Source organism: Myotis brandtii, unplaced genomic scaffold (assembly GCF_000412655.1).
Source record: "Myotis brandtii unplaced genomic scaffold, ASM41265v1 scaffold847, whole genome shotgun sequence".
In the NCBI taxonomy this organism is placed as follows: Eukaryota; Metazoa; Chordata; class Mammalia; order Chiroptera; family Vespertilionidae; genus Myotis; species Myotis brandtii.
Window position 1 is genome coordinate 2240360 of NW_005371441.1, and position 10704 is coordinate 2251063.

At 45.1% G+C, this 10704-nt stretch overlaps 2 protein-coding genes across 2 annotated transcripts in view; one reads left to right on the forward strand and one right to left on the reverse strand.

Annotated features, from left to right (window-relative positions):
- The first annotated feature begins 6 nt into the window (after positions 1-6).
- Positions 7-10704, forward strand: part of ARMT1 (acidic residue methyltransferase 1) — a 138518-nt gene continuing 127820 nt past the window's right edge. Inside the window, exon 1 of the mRNA XM_014532151.1 lies at positions 7-140. Within this exon, the coding sequence (XP_014387637.1) occupies positions 55-140 (86 nt within the window). The 5' untranslated portion in view covers positions 7-54. The remainder of the gene's footprint in view (positions 141-10704) is intronic.
- RMND1 (required for meiotic nuclear division 1 homolog) overlaps positions 9133-10704 on the reverse strand; it is a 33145-nt gene continuing 31573 nt past the window's right edge. Inside the window, exon 12 of the mRNA XM_014532152.1 lies at positions 9133-9648. Coding sequence (XP_014387638.1) covers positions 9526-9648 — 123 coding nt within the window. The 3' untranslated portion in view covers positions 9133-9525. The remainder of the gene's footprint in view (positions 9649-10704) is intronic.

Consider the following 10704-nt stretch of genomic DNA (forward strand, 5'->3'; position numbering starts at 1 on the left):
GCTGCCGCTCCCACCCGGGCTCCGCGCTCCGCTTCAGCCAAACTTCTGCAGGCCATGTGCAGCCGCGGCGAGGAACTTCTCTCCGCGCACCGGGGCCGGAGGCCTGAGTCAGGAGCCCCGTGTTTACGTGCGGGGTTTCGGTAGGACGATCCGGGAGGGATGCTCGGGGAAGGGATGCTCCGGGGAGGGATGCTCGGGGGAGCTGCTGGTCGGACCCCCCTGCAGGCTCCCGGTGCTGGACATCTCGCGGCCCGTCCCTTTGTCCCCTGACCTCCCTTACTGACCCACGTTTCTAACTTTAGGACTCGAGATGGAGTGGACTTGAGAGCCACCGAGATCATAAGTCACGAATACCTGTTGTCACCAGCGGCGATGGGAAAGCCAGGCCGGTTGGTGCTGTGTGTGGAGGCAGAGGTGCCAGCAGACTAGCTGGGTGTGATCGAAGAAGTTTCTGTCGGGATTGAATTGGTTGTTTATTTCAGTCATTGGGTTTTAGCTTTTGAAGCTTTGGTCCAAAAATATCCGTCTGCAAGGCATGTTTGCTACTTAAGAACAGTTCCCTCTGCTGTTGAGTTTGGTGTCCGGAGTCGGCCGGTCTGTGAATGCAGAGGTCCCAGACCTTTTCGCAGGGGGGTCCCGAGCTGCCAGAGGGCAGGCGAGGGGACTTCGTCTGGTAGTCATTCTTAACCTTTTAAAGTTTACTGGTGTGTTGTTGCCATTTTGCTAGAGTTTTATGTCTTTGGAAGCACAATGTAGTCCCTTGAGGACTGGATGTAATAACTTACATGCACAGTATTTTGAAGTCTTAAAAATGAATGCGGCTTGATGTTTAGGGGATGGAGGCAGCAGTTTGCAGGGTACTTTGGTTTGAGAGCATGTTATTTTGGTCATAAGGTCCTTGATTTGTTGTCCAACCCATGTTGGTTTACATAGCCCAGTGCCCTGGTACATAGTTCACAGATATTTAAGGCAAGCTTACTATCTAAGACAGCTAATGCAACATACAGTGTCCCTTCTAAAGCTCTGCGTTTGATCTAGTGACCCAGGTAGTTACACTGTGCTACCGATGACTGCTTCGCTCTGGAGACGGAGTAGGCAGCTGTGTAAGTAGTGGTCCAAACGTGGGTAATGGATTTACTGCATACCTGCCTTGGACTTCTCTTGTTCTTTGATCAGCGAGATAAATGACGTGAGTGGTTAAATGTCTGCCTACAAAACGAAATTCTGACCCTGGATTAAGTATTTCTAGTGCGCTATCACTAAACATCAAAGTTGGCCTTCAGGCTGACAGGCCTGCTTCTTGGATTGGCTCTCCAGTTGAGATCTGTTTCATCTTACTGGGAAACTAAAGTGGTTTTGATTGGTAGAAAGTCCTATTAAAGATCTGTGGGTCCTTAGTTTTTTTAGACCTTGACTCTGAACTTTCAAGTTTATGATATGATGGAGTGCTTACATGGAGAGTGAACTGGTTTAAGAGAAACTAAAGAGAAAAAGTGGGCGAAACTAATGCTAAAGTTTTAGATGAAAGCCCTGAAGTAGAAACTTGCTTATGTGTTTAGAGTAATTGGCTTTGAGTCAAAGGAACTATGTTTTTTAAAAAAAATAGATTTTTTAAAATGAGAAAGGGAGAGAGAGAAACATCAATGATGAGAATCATTGATCTGATCAGCTGCATGCTGTACACCCCACACTGGAGCTCAAAGCTGCAACCTGGGCATGTGCCCTGATCAGGAATCAGACAGTGACTTTCTGGTTCATAGGTCCACGCTCAACCACTGAGCTAACGCCAGCTGGGCAGAACTGCTTATTCTTAAAATCAGTGAATAGTTTCTCAATACTACGTTCTATGTAATTGTATAAAAATAGACCCAGTGGTTATTCCTGAAACTCAATCTTATTCCTAGAGAAAAGTGCTGTCAAGGACTGGCCTAGACTTTTCTTCAAGAGCTGCTATTCTTTATTTTTAAAATATTTTTATTGATTTCAGAGAAAGGAAGGGAGAGGAAGAGAGGGAAACATCAGTGATGAGAGAGAATCATTGATCGGCTGCCTCCTGCACACCCCACACGGAATTGAGCCCGAAACCTAGGCATGTGTCCTGACGGAGAATTGAACCGTGACCTCCTAGTTCATAGGTCAACGCTCAACCACTGAGCCACGCCTGCTGGGCTAGAGCTGCTATTGAATTTAGAAATGGTCAGTTGTTTTGCTGCTAGTTCTCTCAAGGCATAGGCATGCATTCTTAGATTTTGACAAGTATGCTAATTAGTTTGACTTTTAGTTACCATCAAGTCATAGCATTATAAGGGATGCTGTACAGATTATATCTGCTTTCTGCACCTTGAAGTAGAAATAATTAAATGATGCATACGCAAAGTTTGGGGAGAAAACTTAGTCTTTGCAAGAAGGACTAGTGTCTCCAGGGAAAGCTGTTAGACTGGTTGTGGGAGAGCCACAAGTAACCTGAATTAAGTAATAAGAAAAATAAGTTAAATTATCTGTTTAGTGTTTATGTGCTGAGTTTGCATTTTGGAAATACATTTGGCAGATTAGGCGTTCAAAAATAGTTTCACACATTTCCCAAGAAAATCATAGTGCAAGCAAATAAATAATCTGAGTGGATTCATCAAAAGTTGTTATACATAAATATTCTGCAAACTCTTGTAGTGCTGAAAGGTTTGATAAGTTATGCTGAGGTACATGAGAAAAATATGCTTGCCGTGTCCTGAAGAGATAGGTCCAGTGAGCCTCGGACTGTGGGCAGAAAGCAATTTAATAATACTGTACTTGTTTTTCGCAGAAATTGGTGTGTGTGCGCAGGTTGAAGATGGAATTTCCTTTAACATTGTTTATTAAAGTAATATACTAATAAATGTGGGTGTATCCCAGAGCAGCTTTTGCACTACATAATTTTATGGGTAACCTCTTAGGTTTGGACAGTGACATGCTTTTATAAGTTACACTTACAAGTCTGCCATGCCTTTTGTGTTTTATATCAAGCTTAACATATAAGTCTGAAAATATGTATTTTGAGAGTCTCTTATATTTTATTGGTTTGGTTATAAATTTATAGAAAATGCTCATTTTATAGTTGGTTGTTGTTGAGACCATATTCCCTCAAGAGTTCCTATACTTTAGGGAACATTTTGTCTTAAACCTAAGTGTAGGCTTGTGGGTTTCAAACTTTTTCAGTTGTGATTCTAAGACATATGCTTTGTTAAATGTACACAAATATATAAAATTGAAACAAAATTTTCAGGAACTAGTACTTGTTATCAGTTATATACTCTGCTATCTTTTGTAACTAGTTCATTTTTTTTTTTTAAAGCTGATTGTGGTGCCTTAAATGGATTTCATCAATCACAAATGGGTCAGGGTTTCAAGTTTGAAGATCACTTCTTTATCTCATACAGTTTCTGTGGGTCAGGAATCCGGGAGCAGCTTAATTAGGTAGGTGGTTCTGGGTCAGGGTCTTTCACGAGGTTACTTAGAGTCAATATGTTGACTGGGCCAGAGGATCTGCTTCTAAGGAGGCCCACACTCCAGCAGGTTAATGCTCGCAGTTGGCAAGTCTCAGTATTTTCCCATTGGACTCCTTGAGTGTCCTCTCAGTGCGGTGGTGCTTGGCTTCCCCCAGAAATAATGAAACAAGAAAGAGCCAAGGACGAAGCCACACCATCACTGTCACTTGCTATTAGTTAAAAGCAAGTCACTAAGTTCAGCCTGTGGCCAACTGGAACGGTATTAAGCTTCATGTCTTCAAGGGAGAAGTATCAAAGAATTTGGCATTTTTAGTAACAAACACAGTTCTACATTTTTCCTCTTTATGGATGAATTAGGATTGAACCGGAAGCCTTGCTAAAATGTCAGTCTTTAAGTAATTATCATGCTTAATTCATTTTTTTCTCTGAGGGCATCTAATCTGATTCTCTCCTCAATCTTAAATTTGAGAAAGTGGGCTCATGTATTCTCGGGGAAAAAACACCAGTTTTTCTCTGACTTTTGTCATGAATGATCTATGCTGATAAAGATGAGAAAATCGGCTGATTTTTAAGAAATCTAATAGTAGTTATACTTTCAACTTTTAACTCTCCATTCCAATCTTTTCTAAAGAAATTATAGTGTATAACTGTTGTCCTCTAGTCTTCCATTTTGCAAGCTTTTACATAATAGTAGTTATACTTTCAACTTTTAACTCTCCATTCGGCCCTTTGAGTCTGTGGATTCAACCTATCGAAAACAGTCTTTTGATCCATGGTTGAGATCCCTGGTTGGGAAACTGCTCTTGGGAATGTGAAATACTGTTTTCGATCCATGGTTGATTGAATCTGGAGATGGCTGGCTTCTTTGATTGATGAGAAGTCTGTGGATACGAAGGGCCAACTATATTTATTGAAAAAAATCAGCTTATAGATGGGCTGTGCGGTTCAAAGCTATGTTGTTCAAGGATCACCTGTACTTATTAAAAGAATTGAAACTACTTGTTAGCTTCTGATGCTGTCTATATACTGACCACAAGATTGTACTACTGTTATAACTATAGCAATTAGTACATTTCCAGGACCTAAAAGATGTTATAACTTAAAGATAATCAAGGTTCAAGTGTAAAGACAACTATACTACTCTCTGCTGTGAAATTTTCATGGAAACTGGAGCTAGAAGGATTTGTTCTAAGACTAGTTTGGCTTAATGGCACAAGGAGCAGGAGGAGACCCTGACATTGGTAGTGTGAGTGAAGCTAGGATCAATTTCTAAGGCCTTCCTTGATTTTTTTTTTTAATCCATTATGCTTTTCTGAGTAATAGGTGGGGATGCAGTAAATTATCTTACACTTTTACTGTAACAGATTGGATAATGGCTGCTTTTTTCTTAACCCTTTGAGCCAACCAATATCCTAGTAACTATGCTGAAATTGCCAAGGCATTTTTGCTGATTTTACAGCAGTTTAGGAAATCTGCACTTAGGTGCCATCTGTCAATAAAGAGTGAACTACTAGCATCTAATAGTGACACTGCAGGAGGAGTGCGATCGCGCTCCCCGGCACTCTAGGGGTTAAACACCTTTCCGGTTTCTCTTAACCACCAGGACTCCTGACAGTTCCCATTCTGCTCTAAAGCACTGGTGGTACCAGTAAATCTATGTTTTGTTTCATTGTGCTGAAGGAGTGAGAATGCAGCATTTAAAAAATTTCGTTTTGTTAACCCTCTGTGACAGTGGTTCTCAACCTTCTGGCCCTTTAAATACAGTTCCTCATGCTGTGACCCAACCATAAAATTATTTTTGTTGCTACTTCATAACCGTAATGTTGCTACTGTTATGAATCGTCATGTAAATATCCAATATGCAGGATGGGCTTAGGCGACCCCTGTGAAAGGGTTGTTCGACCGCCAAAGGGGTCGTGACCCACAGGTTGAGAACCGCTGCTCTGTGAGGAAATCTCCATTGAGGAAAGGGAATTTGGAAGAGAGACTTTAAATCTTCTTTAAAAACAGCCAATTCAGAACTCTCAGAAAGAATTGCAAGTAAATAGATTTGGACTGAAGATACTCAAAATATTCCTCTTCTCGTTCTCATCCCCTCCCAGCACAGTGACACACAATTTGTAAAGGCAGGGAGATGGGAGTTTGAGAAGATTGGTTGTGGAAAGGAGAATTGAGTCCCTGAGATTTAGTACTTAGTACATTAAGTGGAGCAAGAGGTGCTAACGAATTACTTAATATCTGTATTAAGCCAGTTAAAAGGCTCTAAGTTAGTGGTTCTCAGAGTTTAGTAAGCCTAAGAATCTCTTGGAGAGTTGTAAAAAACTGGTTGGTAACTGCAGCCTCAGGCTCAGATTGTAGAACACAGGAATCAGTAACCCTGGAAACCCACCTATTTACTGAAGCAGTGGTCTGAGCACCAGACTTGGGAAAAACTGCTCTAAGGGGTAGAAAGACAGGTCAGTAATTAAAAATAGGAGGATGGGATTATTTTGTCAAAACATGATAATCCTAAAAACTATTGATTTTGCATATAGAAACATTTCTGCCTTTGACTACTGCAGTAATCTAGGCATCCCAGAATGCCTGCTGGTGGCTACTTGGTATGTGTAAAATGTGTAGTTTAAAAAGCCGTTTAAGCAGTGGAAATATTTATATTTAAACTGCTTTATATTTAAACTAGAGGCCTGGTGCACAAGATTTGTGTACTGGGGGGGGGGGGGGGGGGGGTGCCCCCCAGCCCGGCCTGCGCACTCTTGCAGTCCAGGACCACCCCTCAGGTGTCCGCCTAAGCTGGCAGTCAGACATCCCTCTCGCAGTCTGGGACCCCCTCACTCCTTACTGCCCATCTGCAGCGGAGGCGGGAGAGGCTCCCGCCACTGCACTTGCCAGCTGTGAGCCTGGCTTCTGGCTCAGCAGTGCTCCCACTGTGGAGCTCCTGCGTTGAGTGTCTGCCCCCTGATGGTCAGTGCGCATCATAGTGACCAGTTGTTCTGCCATTCGGTTGATTTGCATATTACGCTTCTATTATATAGGATTAGTGGCCTGGTGCATGGATTCGTGCACATTGAAAGGAAATTAATTAGAAGGTTTCGGGTGGGGCGGGACTGGGCGAGAAGGGCTGGACACGCCCTGGAGCCAACCTCCCATGGTCCCTCCCTGGCTTCTGTGGAGTGAGCCGGGTCCCTCCGGCAGGTGGGGTCCCTCGGCCTGGCCTGTGGGGATCGGGCGGAAACCGGCTCTCTGACATCCGCCAAGGGGTCCCAGAGTGCGAGAGGGCACTCTGCAAAGTTGCTGTCGTACAGGGTGTGGAGCGCAAATTCAAGTGTGCAGTAAACCAGATTTGGGGCCCTCAGTGCCTAGCAACAACATAACCCACTGCCGAAGGTGGAATCACGTGGCCCCGTGAGGAATTGGGCTCCCTCCTTTCTGGTTTCAGGGTGTGTCACCCGAGAACCGCTGCTGCCAAGTCACTGCAGCTTGGCAGCTAGTGCATTGAGCATTTGCCCCATGGTGGTCAGTGCACATCATAGCAACCAGTCGGACGGTGGGAAGGACACTTAGCATATTAGCCTTTTTATACACACACACACACACACACACACACACACACACACACACACTAGAGGCCCGGTGCATGAATTTATGCATGGGTGGGGTCCCTCCGGGTGGCCTGCGGGAATCGGGCTCCATCCTCGCAGCCCTAGCTCTTGCCCCAGCCTTGCAGCCTTTCCTGCCACCCCGTCTTGGCCTGGCGCCATCCTCACCTGCTCCACCATCCCGCCCTGCGGGGTGATCAATCAGGACCAGGTCCTCCACCCGGCTCCCTCGGCACCTGGGAGCCAGGTGGCAGCCCTGCCCCCCGCCTATGGTCGCAGTCTGTGGGGTAATTGATGGGGCAGTCGGGCCCCTGCTCGCACCCACCTTGGCCTGGCGCCGCCTGCTCTCCTGCTCCACTGTCCTGCTCTTACCGGGGCCGGCAGCCTTTCACTGCCAGCGCTGCGTCGCCGATGCCTGTCATGTTTCGTGCTGCCCCCTGGTGGTCAGCACACGTCATAGCGAGCAGTTGAACTCCCGGTCAAACAATTAGGCTTTTATTTATATAGATGAACCACTCCAGACATTTCTATGCAGGATTCACTAACATCTATCTAAGTCTCAGTAATGTTTCTGAACTATGGATTCAAGGGGCGGGGGGGGGGGGCTTTCCATCTCTGTTTAATCTCATCCTATGTGGATTTTGAGCTGAGGTAGTACTTCAATTAAACCCATTATACAGATGAGGAAACAGGCCCAGAGCGGTTCAGTGATTTGCCCAAGGTGATGCAGCTATGTAAGTGGTGGTGGGAGCGAGAATTCAAGTCAAGGTTGGTCTTAACCACTGTACTCTCATGAGTGCTAGAAATTTTTTTTAAAAATATATTTTATTGATTTTTAACAGAGAGGAAGGGGGAGGGATAGAGAGTTAGAAACATCAATCAGCTGCTTCCTGCACACCCCAAACTGGGGATGTGCCCACAACCAAGGTACATGCCCTTGACCGAAATCGAACCTGGGACCTTTCAGTCCGCAGGCCGACGTTCTGTCCACTGAGCCAAACCTGTTAGGGCAAGTGCTAGAAATTTGATAAACTTTGAGGAGTGCTTTCAGAGCCACTGGAGAGTGTAAATTTAAGTAGTTGAAAAATATGTAATTTCTGGTGTATCATAAACATTGATACTTAAATATAAAACTATTATATTCTGGCCCAGTGTGGCACAGTTGATTGGAGGGTCATCCTATATACACCAAAAGGTGGTGGGTTCAATTTCTGGTCAGGGCACATATGTAGGTTGCAGGTTCCTTCCCCAGTTGGGGATGTGTGAGAGGCAACCGATGGATGTTTCTCTCTCTCAAAATCAATAATAAAAAAGCTATTATATCTAATGTATGCAGTGGAATGTAATACCATGAGTTGATGTTTACTATGATCCAATTAAACAAATAAATGATTCAGATTTAACATTGATCTTTTTTCTCCCTGGAAACCTGTATTTGTTAAATTTCCACCACAAAAACATCACCCTAATACAATAAATTTTTATGCTTGAAGGCCTTATTGTTTATCTTTATTTCTTTGCAACATACTGTGTATAAGTTGAAATGTTAAATTTTAATTTGCCATGACCATAAGACACCACATGTTCATGTTTTTTTTATATTAAAATTGTTTTATAATGAATGCACTCTTGAACCATACAGCAAATCGTTTGTTGATGTTGGGGTAAAATTTTATTGGAAACCCCCCTTTTAAGAAAAAAAAAATTTAAATATATTCTTATTGATTTCAGAGAGGAAGGGAGAGATAGAAACATCAATGATGAGAATCATCAATCAGCTGCCTCCTGCACGCCTTCCATTGGGGATCAAGCCTGCAACCCGGGCATGCACCCCCGACTGAAGGACCCTTCAGTTCGCAGGCCAACACTCTACTGAACCAAACCAGCCAGGGCTAAAAAAAATAATATTTTTCATTGATTTTAGAGAGGAAGGGAGAGGGAGAGAAACATCAATGATGAGAATAATTGATTGGCTGCCTCCTGCACACCCCTACTGGGGATTGAGCCCACAACCCAGGCATGTGCCCTTGACCCCTTGACTGGAATCGAAGCCGGGACCCTTCAATCCACAGGCCGATGCCCTATCCACTGAATCAAACCCAGCTAGGGTGGAAACTCCTCTCTTACTAGGTGGGGATATCATGGTCTCAGTTAAAGGAGGCTTCATTGACCAGTATTTCAAATTGTCCTGTTTGGCTTCCCAAAGGTTTTTACAGGTTAAATATAATTAAAGGTTTTTAAATATAGTGGACACCAAACTCGGATTCAAGCTGGGTGAGCGATGCCTTCTGTACAGTTTTGATGGGAAGACAGATTGCAGGTGTGTGCCTGCGCACAGCAGTTTTATGGAGGTGCTTGTGTGGAACTTGATCTAGAAAGCAGTTACTGAACTATCCATGCCCATGTGCTCCTTGGAACGTCTTTGATGCCCTTGGGGTATAAATACCTCAGAAGACTACTTGGGAACTCTTGCCAAGTGCTGCAAAAGACACCAGGATGGTCACCTTCGCACAGGCACAGCAAATGGAGTCATCGGTAGGTGTATGGATGTCTGTTCTCTTGGTAGAATGCTATATAGTTAAACAAGTTGCAAAATGACAGTGTCCCAATTTTAAACAGAATAATCCTTTTCATCAATATGTATACAATATAAGAAAAAGGACATTTAAATTCACTGGGGTGGGACAGCAGTGGGACAGTTATGCATAAAAAGGCAAATGAAGATAAAGACTTTGTTTTTTTTAAAAAAAGTTTTTATTGATTTTTAGAGGGGAGAAGGATACAGAGATAGAAACATTGATGAGAGAAACACTGATTGGCTGCCTCCTGCATGCCCCACACTGGGGATTGAGCCCGCCACCTGGGCATGTGCTTTGACCAGGAATTGAACTGTGACTTCCTGTTCACAGGTTGATGCTCAACCACAGAGCCACACCAGCTGCACTGCTTGTCTTATTTTATACTAGAGGTCTGGTGCACGAATTCGTGCACGGGTGGGGTCCCTCGGCCAGGCCAGCGATCATGGCCGATCGGGACCAGCCGGGAGTGGGGGTGTGGGGAGGGGACACCGGAGGTTGGCTGGCTGTGGGAGGTTGGCTGTGGGAGCGCACTGACCATCAGGGTAGCTCCTGCATTGTGCATCTGTCCCCTGGTGGTCAGTGCGCATCATAGCTACTGTCCAGTTGTCCAGTCATCTGGTTGTAATGGTCGCTTAGGCTTTTATATCTACATACTAGAGGCCTGGTGCATAAAAATTTGTGCACTCGGGGGGAGTGGGGGGTCCCTCAGCCCGGCCTGTGACCTCTCCCAGTCTGGGACCCCTCGGGAGATAACGACCTGCTGGCTTAGGCCTGCTCCCGGGTGGCAGAGGGCAGGCCCAATCCCTAGGTGCAGCCCCTGGTCGGGCTCAGAGCAGGGCTGATTGGGGAGTTGGGGCGCCGCCCCCTGTCATGCACAGAGCAGGGCGGATCATGAGGTTGCGATGCCACCCTCAGTCACGCTCAGGGTAGGGCCGATTGGGGGGTTGGGGCACCGCCCCCTATCACACTCAAGGCAGGGTCGATGGGGAGGTTGCGGCGCCACCCCCTGTCACGCACAGAGCAGGGCCCATCAGGGGGTTGAGGAGC